The 16,605-nt window shown below is 34.5% G+C and overlaps 1 protein-coding gene across 3 annotated transcripts in view; it reads left to right on the top strand.

Annotated features, from left to right (window-relative positions):
- The window catches only part of ZCWPW2 (zinc finger CW-type and PWWP domain containing 2), a 168,256-nt gene that overhangs the window by 6,883 nt on the left and 144,768 nt on the right, over positions 1-16,605 (top strand). The window contains exon 1 of one of the 3 annotated variants that reach the window (XM_070238090.1): positions 9,864-10,038. The exons of 1 other annotated variant lie outside the window; for it this stretch is intronic. In XM_070238090.1, coding sequence (XP_070094191.1) covers positions 9,866-10,038 — 173 coding nt within the window. In that variant the 5' untranslated portion in view covers positions 9,864-9,865. Of the gene's footprint in view, positions 1-9,863; positions 10,039-16,605 lie in introns of those variants that run through there. One more of the 3 variants, XM_070238091.1, reaches the window with a different exon arrangement.

The raw sequence follows: 16,605 nt of genomic DNA, 5'->3' as shown, positions 1-16,605 counted from the left end.
TTTCTCTCCAAAGATCATCTTAAACGAGCGTCAAAATTCTCAATTGTTTTCCTAACTCTTCCTAATGAATTGCATTGCTACTTGTATATTATGAGCAGAAGTGGTAAGAGAAGTTCTTAATCACATCCCACCCATCCTTTGTCTGAATAATCCGAATTTTCAGTTTGAATAAGTGTTTCTTTTGTTTCCCTAACACAACAGTTTGATATAGTTATTATCTCAAATCAGTTAATATGTTGCAAATACCTGTATTAGATAACAAAGAACCTTAGAGATAAGGCAGAACTATAACTACCTGGAAATATTTATCTGTACATTGAAAAAATCAATTGCTATGTTGAGCATAGTAACTGAGGTGATTGCTCAAAACTAAAAGAGTTTTAGAAGCCAGATTATCCTTTAGTTTTATTATTTTTCATTTTGATTTTTAGTACTGTTTAGATGAAAATGGAAATGAAATGACCAGATCTATACCAAATCTTCTTGTGTTTTAAGTTGGGAATTAATTAGCAACAGAAATATGGTTTAAATTGTCAATAACATTTGCCTTCATGAAAAATGTAATTTTTTGACATTGAGTATTTCATTCACTAAGTTTGAATATTTACTCTTACTGTTTGGGGCAATATTTTTTTATAAAGATATGAAACATGGTATAAAGAGCCTAAGAGAATGAAAAGTTTTTGTCTCTGCAACTAGGCGGAGGACAACAGTGCTTTCTCAGATAGAGCAAACTCACTTAAAAATATGCAAAAGGGTATCTTTAATTTAGGGGGAAAAATAATGGCTTGAGTTGAGGAAAAGAGGAAAGGCCTAGGGAAAAATTTTGTACATCTTGATACTAAGTGAATTACCAGAATATTCTATAATCCTCATTTTCTAAAAAAGCAATAACAGTCTTTGAAAGATTATAAATGACTTTTACAAAAACTGTGAGAGATTTATTCACTTTTTTCAGAAGAGAAGTAGGGCAACAAGGAAGTTGTCAACTATAAGATAGAGCATTAGGCAAATTTACATGATGTGTTTATGAAATATTCTTTTAGTTAATAGATGATTAGAGAAAGTGTACTTTTTCTTTACACAACCCAGATTACATCAGTCCCAAGTCTCCTTTTTGCTGAAGAAATAATGTATAAATGTTATGTTTTCACTGAGGAAGATTAGCCCTGAGCTAACATTTGTGCCAGTCTTCCTCTACTTTATATGTGGGTTACTGCCACAGCATGGCTGGCAAGTGATGTAGGTCTGCACCCAGCATCCACACCTGTGAGGCCAGGCCACGAGTGTGTGCGGAAGCTAACCGCTACGCAACAGGGCCGGCCCCAATAAAAATTTTAAACATTGATTATAATATATAATCTTGTTAATCAGTAATAACTTTGGTCACTTCCCCTAATGGTGTTTTAATAAAAAATTTTAGGAAAAATAGATTTAATTGACATTCATTTTATGTCTTTGCACACTGTAGGATGATATGTTTAACACCAAATATATCAATATTACATTAAATGTACACAGACTGCTCAAAACAAAGACCATCAAGGGCCGGCCCAGTGTTGTAGTGGTTAAGTTTGCATGCTCTGCTTCAGCGGCCCAGGGTTCACAGGTTTGGATTCCAGGTGTGGACCTAGCACCACTCATCAAGCCATGCAGTAACAGCATTCCACATATAAAATAGAGGAAGATTGGCACAGATGTTAGGTCAGTGAAAATCTTCCTCAAGCAAAAAGAGGAAGATTGGCAACAGATGTTAGCTCACAGCCATTCCTCACCAAAAAAAGGGAAAAGAAAATTGGATAAACTGGGAAAAACCTCTAGCTTGTTTCTTTCCACGGTAAGATTTCCAACCTATCCCAATTTTCAGCATGTCATGTTCACTTTGCAAATTTAAATGTGATGTGTTGAAGAAGCATGCTCTTGGTTTTGCATTATGCAATTTAAAATTACTTCAATTTTCACATTCTCATTTTGAAACTTTTTAGTGATGAATTTCTTTTCTTAGTATTTGTGTAGAGATTCTTCAAACAGTAATTCTGTAATTAACTCACTAGAACCCAGAGTAAGAAAGTTATCAGTATTTATTGTAATTATGACATTTCTAAAATGATGAAAATAAGTGACAATGTATAAATCATTCTGAATGACAAGTTGAAATTCTCTAATTAGATTAGCTTGAGATTCTATTTTTGTGTCTTGTGATTTAAAGGATGGTCAACTTAATTGAAGACTCTTCTTCCACATCATTAGTGGAACAAAATTTTACCTTTAAGCAAATCAACTGTGTGACTTCCATGACAATATAGTTTAGATAAACGTAAGTTGAGAATGGGAACATGTAAGGAGAAATAATTAAGCTAGTCTGAAATTGATAGTCTCCTTGTTCAACCTACAGATATAATTTTAATCCATTTTTAACGCTATTGCATTTGGGAGATGGTCTGAAGAACTTAATTAATCTTATTGGATCTGTTGTTTTATTCTTACAAGTTTCAATATATTGAATAAACTGGGATACTCGCAGCCATCCAATATAGACCTAAAGCATATAGATTGATTACTAAGGTTTGAAGTTGGCATTTAGCACAATTTATCAGATTTCTAATTATTTAACTTTTTCCTTAAAAATTTTAAAGCAGAAGAATATACTTGCCACAAAAGATACCAGCCTTTAAATATGCCAGTAAGCTGTTTCTTTCCATTCTACTTTGATTTCTGATTTTGGATAAAACCCATCAGTTATCTTTATTATTAAAACAAAAAAAGAAAAGAAAATATTTATTAAGCATCTTGGAGCATTTTTTAAGTTAGAAGCTGTGTAGGAGTATCTGCATAAACTAGTTCTTGAATAATAAAAATAAATTATAATTTTGCACAGATAATAGGCTCTTAATACATTTCTGTTGAATCATTAAGTATAATCTAAGGTTGACATATAGGCACAAATTTGTTAATTAGGTAAATGAACATTGAATGTTAAATTTACATCACAGAGAAGATTAAGGATAAGTGCATTTTAAAGTTTAGAGCAAACTATTTGTTAAGTTAAGCACTTGAGAAAAATCATGAAGGAAAGGCAAAATAGAGCGCTCTCATTGTACATTAGTTTCTGCATATTTTAATTTTCTTATCTAACTACAAATATAACTCAAAAGCAGTCTAGAAAGGAAATCAAACATTTATTGTATGTCTTTGGCCCACTAGGCACTGAAATGGATTTTCTCGTATGCTGTTTAATTTCATCATTAAATCTATCTTATGAATTAAGTATTATCAACATGTCAAATGATAAAATGATGTTCAGATCATTTAAGTGACTTGCCTTAATTTAAAAATCTCACAGGAAATGGAGCCAGAATTAAAATCCAGAGCTATGGATGATGTTCAACTGATATTCACAGCCATTCTGGTTATTAAATATTTTGAATATTAACACTGCCTAGGCCAGCCTAACTCTGAAGTTCATATTATTTCCATTATCTCATAATATTATAAATGTTCATTCAATGCTTCTTTTTGGAAAGTACTCTTTAAATGCTAGGGATACAGTGGTTAACAGGATAGATACAATCCTTGCCCTAAGTGGATTTTTCTTGTCTTGTAGAGGACTTCATTAAATAAACTATAACACAATGTGTTAAGTGATATGTAGAGGGGGTAGAGACTGCTGGGGTCACATAGTAGGGGCATAGACTCCTACTTAGCATTTTTCAGATTGGCGTAGACACCACCTCCTCAGTAGCTTGACACCCGCTACCTGAAAGTCTCAGTCAGATGTGCCCCATATGCTTCCATAGCATTCTATAATTGTCTCATAATAGTACTTAACATTAGTTGAGGAGAGGGATCTTGTCTTTGTCTCTGCTCATAGCAGACCCTCAAGAAGTATTGCAAGATAAAGAAAATAAAATCTATTTCTGAAACTGCAGCAAATAAGTGAGAGAGCAGTTTTAGAGAAGCTTTTAAGTATTGAGATAAGTGATGGAGATTTCCTTGTAAAATAGGAGGAAAGTTTACTTTTTGAGATTGTGGAAGACATCTGAAATTTATAAAGGTTTAGAATAATCACTGTGAGAATGCAAGAGGAAAGAGAGAATACATAAAAAGGATGGCCTTAAAGATGTGCTAAGGACTCATCTGAGGTTGGAGTCTGAATTTGTAGTGGTACCCACGGGCAACTTAATTTCCTCCAAGAATCAGCGGCTCAGGTGGGAGAGATCAGATACCAAGCCCCTGTATTTGCTAGGAATGCTTTTGGCCTCAAGTAGTTGGAAAGACGAGAAACAGTGGTTTAAATAAGTAAGAGTTTATTTTCTCACGTATCTGGAAGAGCAGAAGGATAGATAGAATGAGGGTAAGATTCCCAAAGTAAAAAGAACAGTTCTCAGAATGTTACGATGAGTTCTTCCCTTAATATCAACAATTGGAAATTGTTTATCTTTGTGTTTTTTCTGAAATCTTCTTTTGTACAATAAATACTATTTACATTAAAATTCATCATTGAAGTAAAAGTTTAGAAGGAAAATATCTGTTCTGTTTCCAAAACATTTTTTGTTTTATGCTGAATGTTGTTAACACCACACAACACTTGAACATCATTAAGGAAACCAGGACATGAAAAGAAATATCTCAATAAAGCTGTTAAAGCAAAAGAAATGAAGAGGAAAATGGAAATTCCCCCCCACCCCCCAAACATAGCAAGACTTAAAGAATAGAAAAATTGGACCATTTCTAGCACAATATATCAAGAAGTTTCTTAGAAAGTGGCTTTGTGGTTTTAGGGGTGGGGAGGGTAAGGTGAATTGTAATGGATTAGGCCTAATCTTCTCCTAATCAAAAATATTAAGTAAGTCAAGTCTACTTTTTTAAACCAGGCTCCTTCTCCTCAACCACCTTCATAATATATATCTCATAACTTGTTCTGATCCCACAACACTTTACAGCTTGCTCTTTGCATTTCTGTCCTCCTCATTCACACAAACTACTCAAAAAGTTACCTGATATTCTTTTCTCCATTTCCTTACTTCATAATTACACTTCATCATACTGCAGTCAGAATTTCATCCCCACCACTAACCTAACATTGCTCTCAAATCTTCAATGACTTTATATTTAAATCCAGTGTCAACTTCTCTCCTCGTTACGGAAATTCTAAGCAACATCTAACACAATTAACCATTACGTCTTTCTGGAAACATAGATGTCACTAACTTTGATCCAGTTACTTAGGCTGAAAACTTAGTAGTTAATCTTGATCCCCACCTTTCCCTTGTTCCCTACATGAGTCAGTCTTACCTATTCTACCTCTAAAACATATACGGAATCATTCCACTTTTCTTCAGGGTCCTGTTTCTACCCAAGGCCAAAATATCTCTTTCCTCAAATCTGTTCTTTACATTGTCATACAGTGTATTTTTAAAATATATTGATCTATACCGTATATACAAAAAATGCAAAGATTATAGATGAGCAACTCACAGATTATCACAAAGTAAAGACATTTGTGTAACCACATTCAGGGTAAGGATGAATCTCTTCCTCTCATTCCCAGCACAGTTGTCAGGACCCTAGAAGAACATTTCCAGCCCCCAAGAAGCTGCCTCATGGCCTGTCTCAATCACTTTACCTCTCACTCAAAACCAACTACTTATCCTAACCTTTAACACCACAAATTAGCTCCACGTGTCTTAAAACTTTATGTAAATGGGGTCATATATATTCTTTTTCGTCTGGCTTCTTTCATTCAGTATGTTTCTGAAGTTCACTCAAGTTGTGTGCAGCAGGAATTTTGTTCACTTTTATTGCTATATAGTATTCCACTGTATGAGTATACCACATTTCATTTTTCTGTTTTACAGTTTATAGATAATTTGAGTTGTGTACAGTTTTTGGCTATGAATATTCTTGTGCATATCTATTGAGATAGATATAGATAGTAGATACAGATATTTATGTCATTTATATACCTGGAAGTGAGTAAGTTCAAATTTAGTAGATAATGAAAAGCAGATTTGCTAATGGTCATACCAATTGGCAACCTAACCAAGCTGTGTATGAGAGTTCTAGCTTGTTTATATCCTTGCTAACACTTGGCATTGTCAGTCTATTTAACAGTGGCTTTGCTGCTAAGTGTATAGTGGTATCTCGTAGCTTTAAGTTGTATTTCCTTTAGAACTCTTTAAGTTTGAAGACCTTTTTCTATTTATTGGTTATTTGGAGCACCTCTTTTGTGAAGTAATTGTTCAAGACTCTTGGCTATTTTTCTTTTGAGTTCTCTGATTTTTTTGTTTTTTGTTTTTTGGGTTTTCTTTTTTCTTTTCTTTTCTTTCTTTCTTTCTTTTGTTTTTGCTGAAGAAGATTCACCCTGAGCTAAATATCTGTTGGCAATCCTCCTCTTTTTTTGCTTGAGGAAGATTAGCTCTGAGCTAACATCTGTGCCAGTCTTCCTCCACTTTATATGTGGATCACCACCACAGCATGGCTGACAAGTGGTGTAGGTCCATGCCCAGGATCTGAACCCGAGAACTTTGATTGCCAAAGCAGAGCATATGAACTCAACCATGGTACCATGGGGCCAGCCCACTGATTTTTTTCTAATTGATAGTAGATCTAGACAGGAGTCATCCCTGCACTTATTACCTGTCACACTGGCCTGATTTTTATCCTTCAAATAGGCCAAAATTTTTCTCTTTTCAAGGCTTTTTATGGGCTTTGTCTTCAATTTTCAAATCTCAGCTCAAATGTCATCTTTCTATATAAACCTTTGACTATCTCCTCCCTTCCCCCAACATAGACGTCTTCATATTATATCCTCCTGTTTATTTCTCTTTAGTATTTATCAACATCTGAAATTATCTTGTTTATTTATTGGTTTGCTTATATATACTGTCTACTTCCCCTCTTACTGGAATGTAACTCATGCTTGCTATATCTGTTTCCCTAGCACCTAGAACTTTTGTGTGGCACATGAGAGGTACACAATAAAATCTGTTGGAAAAAAATGAATAAATGAGTGAATAAGGGAACAAAGTAAGGCCTAGTTTGAGATATTGCCCGTATTGATTTATTTACAGAAGACCAGATACCTTTTTTCCCCCTGAAGCAATGTATGTTTTTATAGATTAATGGCAATTTTCTTGAACTAGGCATATTGCCTGATACTTTTTACATAGGTCGTAATTACATTACTAAGGATTAAGATTATTGAACCGCTAATGATCTTCATTTTCCGAAGTAACTCTAAAATCAGCCATTATTGGTATATTTCCTGATGCAGCTTTACAATTCTAAAATTTACAAGTCCATAAAACATTTTTACAATTTAAGTTTTGCAACAAGAAGTTACAATTTAGCAAAATAAATTGTCTGGTACTTTGGGTACACAAGTGTTTAAGACTTAAACAGAGACAATGCAGGTTGAAATTACTTTTATTGAAAATTTATGGAGTTTGGTGGTTTATTTGGAAACTTGTTTTCATATTAAAATATTTCTTTAGAATTTTGAATAATTGATTTTAATTGAAGGTCTGATATATAAGCTATAGTTATAAACAACCTGTGTGGAAAAATAATATTAAATCTGATAAATTAATATTATTCAAAATTTTCTGCAGCTAGTTACCACTTTGATATATGTAGATCTGATATCAAATATGGTTTTTTTAAATGTTTATCTTATCAAGGATAGATAAGGTTATCTTGCTAAAATATTTTTGAAAAATAATTTTTATATAATGTTAGTTTTGTCCTTTTACATTAATATTAGCCCTTTGAATTTATTTCCTATATTTATTTATAAATCATAATATTGAAAATGTAATCTTTTGTTATATTTATTAAAAACACATATATTCTTGCAGTCTATTCTCATTATTCATAGAAGTTATGTTCTATTAGGTCATTGTGAGGATTGAATTAGCAAATTCTGAATCATTGCTCCTAGAGGAGATACAGAGTTAGGTTCCTGTGAGCCTCTGGTTGCAACAATTTTCATTAATCAGTCAATACATAAGTTTGTTTTATGTGTGTTTCTGTTTAAAGACACCTTATTTAATATATATTGTTGATTCGTTAACATTGAACTCATAGTCAACAGCACTGTAACTCTTGTCTGAACAAAGTTTATCCAACACAGAATTTTCTTCTTAAGGCACATCACAGCCTTCTTGAGCTTAAGAATGTTAGACAATACTTTAGCCCTATGCTTGGGGGCCATTTTAAACACTAAAATCACCAACAAAAAGCACAGTAATTGGAAACATGTAGCACTAAATAGGCTACTAAATGGACGCTTGTTTATAGTATGACTGCTGAAACAAGAAGGCAGAGCATTGCCTTACAAAAGCACAGCAAATATTGATATTGGATGTTACAAATAATTTATAGTGAATAGGCAAAATTGCAAATATGGAGTCTGTGAATAGTGAGAGTTGACTGTATAGTTATATAAAACAATATAATTTTTAAATTTCCAATATAAAAACTTTAGAAAATAGCAGAGGAAACATTTCTTCATCTTACCACCGAAAGATTTTTATTTTATATATTTTCTTCCAATTTTTGTCTCTTGTGTAGATATTTTCAAATGTTGCATGGACACCTACTTTTTTCGTCTTCCACCCCAATTTACCTCTGGAAAACCCTCCTCTTCCATCTATGTATTTTGGATGGGGCTGTCTCTACTGCTTGCTCCAGGGATGGGTGTGTGACCTATCCCTAAAAATTAGCACGTGATATTCATCGGCTACAGTCACTGGTATCAGGATAGACATATATTCACTTAGAGCCAGTGTGGTGCCATGAGATTGTTGCTGGACTGCTGGAGAAGAGACACTTGCTCTTTCATACTGAACTTGAACTTGCTGCCACCATCTTTCACATGGAACCTAATTGAACCTAATGTAGAAGGAGGCAGAACAGACTAAGAGAAACCAGATCCTGATAAAATCATTTAGTCCTGCATTAATTAATTTATTTTTATAAAAATTCTGTATATTTAAAATGTATAATAAGATGTTTTGATACACATATACATTTTGAAATGATTACTACAGTCAAGCTAATTAACACATCCATCACCTCACATAGTTACCTTTTTTGTGTGTGGTGAGAACACTTAAGATTTACTCTCAGTAAATTTCAAGTATACAACACAATATACTTAAGTTATAGTCAGCATGCTGTATATTAGATCTCTAGAACTTATTCATCCTACGTACCTGAAACTTTGTACCCTTTGATTAATATATCCCCAATTCCAACTCCCACTCCTGGTAATCACCATTATGTCAGCTTCTGTGTTTTTGACTTTTTTCAAATTTAGCGAGATTATACAGTATTTTTCTTTCTGTGTCTGACTTATTTCATTTAGCATCATGCCCTCCAGGTCCATCAATATCGTCACAAGTGGAAGGATTTCTTTCTTTTTTAAGGGTGAATAATATTGCAGTGTATATATGTGTATAGCACAGTTTCTTTATCCATTCATCCATCGATGGACACTTAGGTTGTTTCCATATCTTGGCTGTTGTGAATAATGCTGCATTTAACATCAGAATGCAGGTACTTCTTTGAGATAGTGATTTTATTTCCTTGGATAAATACCCAGAAGTGGGATTGTTGGATCATATGAACTTCTATTTATCTATTTTTTTTGAAGAGCCTTCATACTGTTTCCAAAATGGCAGTACCAGTGTACGTTCCTACCAACAGTGTACAAGGATGTCTCTTTTCTCCACATCTTCACCAACACTTGTTCTCTTTTTAACTTTTTTTTTTTTTAAAGATTTTATTTTTTCCTTTTTCTCCCCAAAGTCCCCCAGTACATAGTTGTATATTCTTCGTTGTGGGTCCTTCTAGTTGTAGCATGTGGGACGCTGCCTCAGCGTGGTTTGATGAGCAGTGCCATGTCCGTGCCCAGGATTTGAACCAACGAAACACTGGGCCGCCTGCAGCGGAGCGCACAGACTTAACCACTCGGCCACGGGGCCAGCCCCTCTTTTTAACTTTTTTGATAATAGCCATCCTAACAGGTGTGAGGTAATATCTCATTTTGGTTTTAATTTGCATTTCCCTGATGATTAGTGTCATTGAGGATTTTTTCATATACTTGCTGGCCATTTGTACATCTTCTTTGGAAAAATGTCTATTCTGGTCCTTTGCCCATTTCTTTTTTTTTTTTTTTCCTGAGGAAGATTGGCCCTGAGCTAACATCTGTGCCAGTCTTCCTCCACTTTATGTGTCGGTCACCACTACGGTGTGGTTGATGAGTGGTGTAGATCCACGCCCAGAATGCAAACCTGGGCCACCAAAGCAGAGTGCACCAAACTTAACCACTATGCCAGGGGGCCAGCCCCTTTACCCATTTCTTGATTGGGTTACTTGTTTTTTTGCTTTTGAGTTCTAGGAATTCCTTATATATTTTGGATATTAACCCCTGATCAAATGTATGGTTTAAAATGTTTTCTCCCATTCCATAGGTTGCCTTTTCACTCTATTGATTGTTTCCTTTGCTGTGCAGAAACTTTTTAGTTTGATGTAGTTCTACTTGTCTATTTTTGGTTTTGTTGCCTGTACTTTTGGTTTCGTATCAGTGAAATTGTTGCCAAGACCAATGTCATGAAGCTTTCCCTGTGTTTTCTTCTAGTAGTTTTAGTTTCAAGTGTTACATTTAAGCCTTTAATCCATTTCGAGTTGATTTTTTAAAATATTTTCCTTTCTTTTTATTGAGGTAAAATGTATCTAACAGAGACTTTACCATTTTAACCTTTTTTTAATTGAGTTCATAATAGTTTACATCATTGTGAATTTCAGTTGTACATTATTTCTTACCTATCCCCATATAAGTGCTTCCCTTCACCCCCTGTGACCACCCACCAACCCTCTTCCCCTGGTAACCACTGAACTGTTCTCTTTGTCCATGTGTTTATTTATCCTCCACATGTTAGTGAATCGTATGGTGTTTGTCTTTCTCAGTCTGGCTTATTTCACTTAACATAATATCCTCCAGGTCCATCCGTGTTGTTGCAAATGGGATGATTTTGTCTTTTTTATGGCTGAGTAGTATTCTATTGTATATATATATCCCACATCTTCATTCAATCATTGGTTGATAGGCACTTGGATTGCTTCCATGTCTTGACTATTGTGAATAGTGCTGCAATGAACGTAAGGGTACATAGGTCACTTTGGATTGTTGATTTCAAGTTGCTTGGATAAATACCCAGTAGTGGGATAGCTGGGTCATATGGTATTACTATTTTTAGTTTTTTGGGGACTCTCCCTACTGTTTTCCATAGTGACTGCAGCAGTTTGCAGTTCTCACCTGTAGTGTATGAGGTTTCCCTTTTCTCCACATCCTCTCCAACATTTGTTATTTTTAGTCTTAGTGATTATAGCCATTTTAACAGGTGTAAGGTAGTATCTTAGTGTTTGATTTGCATTTCCCTGATGATCAGTGATGTTGAACATCTTTTCATGTGCTTATTGGCCATCTGTGTATCTTCTTTGGAAAAATGTCTGCTCTATCTTCTTCCCATTTTTTGATCGGGCTGTTTATTTTTTTGTTGTTCAGTTGTGTGAGTTCTTTATATATTTTGGAGATTAACCCCTTGTCAGATAAATGATTTGCTAATATTGTGTCCCAATGGTGGGTTGTCTTTTTGTTTTGATCCTGGTTTCCTTTGCCTTGGGGAAGTTCTTTAGTCTGATGAAGTCCCACTTATTTATTTTTTCTTTTGTTTCCTTAGTCTGAGAAGACATGGCATTCGAAAAGATCCTTTTAAGTTTCCATGTCAAAGAGTGTACTACCTATATTTTCTTCTAGAAGTTTTATGGCTTCAGGTCTTATCTTCAAGTCTTTGATCCACTTTGAGTTTATTTTTGTGTATGGTGTGAGATAATGGTCTACTTTCATTCTTTTGCAAGTGGTTGTCCAGATTTCCCAGCACCATTTAGTGAAGAAGACCATGCCTTTCTCCTTTGTGGGTTCTTGGCACCTTTGTTGAAGATTAGCTGTCTGCAGATGTGCAGTTTTGTTTCTGGGCTTTTAGTTCTGTTCCATTAATCTGTGTGCCTGTTTTTGTACCAGTACCAAGCTGTTTTGATTACTATGGCTTTGTAGTACATGTTCAAGTCAGGGGTTGTGATGCTTCCAGCTTTGTTCTTTTTTCTCAGGATTGCTTTAGCTCTTTGGGGTCTTTGGTTGCCTCATACAAATTTTAGGATTCTTTGTTCTATTTCTGTGAAGAAAGTCATTGGGATTCTGATTGGAATTGTGCTGAATCTGTAGATTGATTTGGGTAGTATGGACATTTTAACTATGTTTATTCTTCCGATCCATGTGAATGGAATCCATTTATGTCATCATCTATTTCTTTCAATAATGTCTTATAGTTTTCATTGTATAAGTCCTTCATCTCCTTGGTTAAATTTATTCCTAGATATTTTATTCTTTTTGTCGCAATTGTAAGTGGGATTGTATTCTTGAGTTCTCTTTCTCCAAGTTCGTTATTAGAGTATAGAAATGCAACTGACTTTTGTAAGTTGATTTTGTATCCTGCAACTTTACTGTTATTGTTGATTATTTCGAGTAGTTTTCTGATGTATTCTTTAGGATTGTCTATATATAACATCATGTCATCTGCAAACAGCAAGAGTTTCACTTTTTCATTTCCTATTTGGATTCCTTTTATTCCTTTCTCTTGCCTAATTGGTCTGGCCAAAACCTCCAGTACTATGTTAAATAAGAGTGTTGATAGTGGGCATCCTTGTCTTGTTCCTTTTCTCAGAGGCGTGGCGTTCAGTTTTTCCCCATTGAGTATGATGTTGGCTGTGGGTTTGTCATATATGGCCTTTATTATGTTGAGGTAATTTCCTTCTATCCACATTTTATTACGAGTTTTTATCATAAATCACTATTGGATCTTGTCAAATGCTTTCTCTGCATCTGTTTAGATGTCATGTGGTTTTTGTTCCGCATGTTGTTAATGTGGTGTATCACAGTGATTGATTTACAGATTTTTTTTTTTTTTGAGGGAGATCAGCCCTGAGCTAACTGCCGCCAATCCTCCTCTTTTTGCTGAGGAAGACTGGCCTTGAGCCAACATCCATGCCCATCTTCTTCTACTTTATATGTGGGACACCTACCACAGCATGGCTTGCCAAGTGGTGCCATGTCCACACCTGGGATCCAAACCGGTGAACCCCGGGCCAAAGAAGCAGAATGTGCACACTTAACCACGTGCCACCGGGCCAGCCCCTGATTTACAGATTTGAACCATTCCTCTGTTCCTGGTATAAATCCCACTTGATCATGATGTATGATTTTTTTAATGTTTTGCTGTATTCGGGTTGCCAAAATTGTGTTGAGGATTTTTGCATCTATGTTCACCAGTGATATTGGCCTGTAGTTTTCCTTTTTTGTGTTGTCCTTATCAGGCTTTGGTATGAGAGTGTTGTTGGCCTTGTAGAATGTGTGAGGAAGCATTCTGTCTTCCCTAATTTTTTAAAATAGCTTGAGAAAGATAGGTACTAAATCCTCTTTGAAAGTTTGGTCAGATTCTCCAGGGAAGCCATCTGGTCCTGGACTCTTATTTTTTGGGATGATTTTGATTACTGTTTCAATCTCTTTACTTGTGATTGGTTTATTCAGATTATCTGTTTCTTCTTGATTCAGCTTTGGGGAATTGTAAGAGTCTAAGAATTTATCTGTTTGTTCTAGAGTGTCCATTTTGTTGGCATATAGCTTTTTGTATTATTCCTTATAATCCTTTGTATTTCTGTGGTATCTGTTGTAATTTCTCCTCTTTCATTTCTGATTTTATTTATCTGAGCTTTCTCTCTTCTTTCTTTGTAATCTGACTAGGAGTTTATCAATTTTCTTTATATTCTCAAAGAATTAGATCTTTGTTTCATTGATCCTTTCTACTGCCTTTTTTGTTTCAATTACATTCATTTCTGCTGTAATTTTTGTTGTTTCTCTCCTTCTGCTGACTTTGGGTTTTGAATGTTGTTCTTTTTCTAATTCAGTTAAGTGTAGTTTGAGATTGCTTATTTGGGATTTTTCTTCTTTGTTAAGGTGAGCCTGTATTGTGATGAATTTCCTTCTTAGTACTGCTTTTGCTGCATCCCATATGAGTTGCTATGATATGTTTTCATTTTCATTTGTCTCCAGATATGTTTTTATTTCTCCTTTAATTTCTTCTGTGATCCATTGGTTTTTCAATAGCATGTTGTTTAGTCTCCACGTATTTGTCCGTTTCTCAGCTTTTTTCTTGTAATTAATTTCTAGCTTCATAGCATGATTGCAAAAGATGCGTGCTGTTATTTTAATCTTCTTAAATTTATTGAGGCTTGTCTTGTTTCCCAACATATAGTCTATCCTTGAGAATGTTCCATGCGCACTTGAGAACAATGTGTATTCTGCTATTTTTGGATGGATTGTTCTATATATGTTTATTAAGTCCAACTCGTCTAGCTTTTCATTTAATTCTACTGTTTCCGTGTTGACTTTCTGTCTGGATGATCTATCCATTGATGTGAGTGGAGTGTTGAAGTCCCCTCTATCAGTGTGTTATTGTTAATATCTCCTTTTAGGTTTGTTAAAAGTTGCTTTATGTACTTTGGTGCTCCTGTGTTGGGTGCATAGATATTTATAAGTGTTATGTCTTTTTGGTGGGGTGTCCCTTTGATCATTATATATTGCCCCTCTTTGTCTCTTTTTACCTGTCTTATCTTGAAGTCTACTTTATCTGCTGTAAGTATTGTGACAGCTGCTTTCTTTTTTTTGCCATTAGCTTGGAGTATCAGCTTGCATCCCTTCACTCTGAGCCTGTGTTTGTTGTTGGAGCCGAGATGTGTTTCCTGGAGGCAGTCTATTCTTGAGTCTTGTTCTTTAATCCGTCTCTCCACTCTGTGTCTTTTTATTGGAGAGTTCAGTCTATTTACAGCTAGCGTGCTTGTTGATATATGAGGGCTTAATGCTGCCATTTTATCTCTCGTTTTCTGGTTATCCTGCATTTCCTTAGTTTCTCCTCCCATGTATTTCAGCCTACCAATTGGGTTATGTAGTTTTTGATGCTGGGTTTCTTAGTTTTCTCCTTATTTATTATTTGTGTCTCTGTTCTGCTTTTTTGTTTAATGGTTACCATGAGGTTTGTATTCAAAATCTCCTAGATAGGATAGTCCATTTTCTGACGGCCTCTTATTTCCTTAGAGTAAACTGATTCAGTCCCCTGCCTCTTCCCCTTCTATGTTGTTTTTTTCAATGCTTAGTCCATCTTGTGTTGTGAGTTTGTGGTTAAAGTGACAAGGTTATCTTTGTTTTTGATGTTTTCCTTACCTTTATCTTTAATGTTATACTTGAGTATTTGCTCACCTGTTTTGATGTATAGCTACAATCTTCTGGTTTTGTTTATCTATTTATCTCCTTACTCTGCTCTTTGTAACCACTTTCTTCATTTTTTTTTCAGGTATGATGGCCTCCTTGAGGATTTCTTTTAGGGGGAGGTCTTGTGGCTACAAATTCCCTTAGCTTTTGTTTACATTTTGAGTTGATTTTTGTGTATGGTTTAAGATGATGGTCCAACTTCATTCTTTCGCATGCGAATATCCAGTTTTTCCAACCCCACTTATTGAAGAGACTATCTTTCTTCATTATATATTCTTGTCACCCTTGTTGAAGATTAGTTGACTGTATATGGGTGGATTTATTTCTCTATTCCGTTCAGTTGGTCTGTATGTCTTTATGTGAGTACCATACTATTTTGATTACTGTAGCTTTGTAATATATTTTTAATCAGGAAGTGTGATGCCTTCAACTTGTTCTTCTCTTTCAAGATTGCTTTGGCTATTTGGGGTCTTTTGTGGTTCTGTATGAATTTTAGGATTGTTTTTTCTCTTTCTGTGAAAAATGGTATAGGGATTTTGATAGTGATTGCATTGAATCGGTAGATTACTTTCAGTAGTATGGGCATTTTAACAATATTAATTCCTTCAATCCATAAATATTGGATATCTTTCCATTTATTTGTGTTATCTCTAGTTTCTAACATCGGTGTTTTATGTTTTCAGTTTACAGCTCTTTCACCTCTTTGGTTAAATTTATTCTTAAGTATTTTATTATTTTTGATTTTATTGTAAATGGGATTACTTTATTGATTTCCTCTTCAGATAGTTTGTTGTTAGTGTAAAGAAATGCTACTGATTTTTGTCTGTTGATTTAGTTCTGAATTTAGCTGTGGCTCATGTCAGCCATACTACCCACTTTTAATATATAAGCCAGTAGTCTTTTTTCTTTTCTTTTTAATTTTTACTTTTTAATATTTTGCCTTAAGCCTGTTGTTTTGGATTATCTGTTACTTGCAACAAAATGAATCCTAGCTAATACAGTGTAGTTGCAATTATGATATCATATGCATTTATAATCTCGATTTTGCCCTCATACTATTTTATCCAGATATATAAATGTAAAAACACATTTTAACTAACATATTTGTTAATAATTTGCATTTTTAAAAATGTAAATATATCAACTTCAAATACATTCTCATTATTATAAGCCTCCAGGTCCTTTAGATTCTTACAGCAATATGAAATTTTTACAAC

The sequence above is a fragment of the Equus caballus genome, chromosome 16 (genome assembly GCF_041296265.1).
Source record: "Equus caballus isolate H_3958 breed thoroughbred chromosome 16, TB-T2T, whole genome shotgun sequence".
NCBI classification, from domain to species: Eukaryota; Metazoa; Chordata; class Mammalia; order Perissodactyla; family Equidae; genus Equus; species Equus caballus.
The sequence above is the reverse complement of the archived record's forward strand: the minus strand, read 5'-3'. Positions and strand labels throughout refer to the sequence as shown.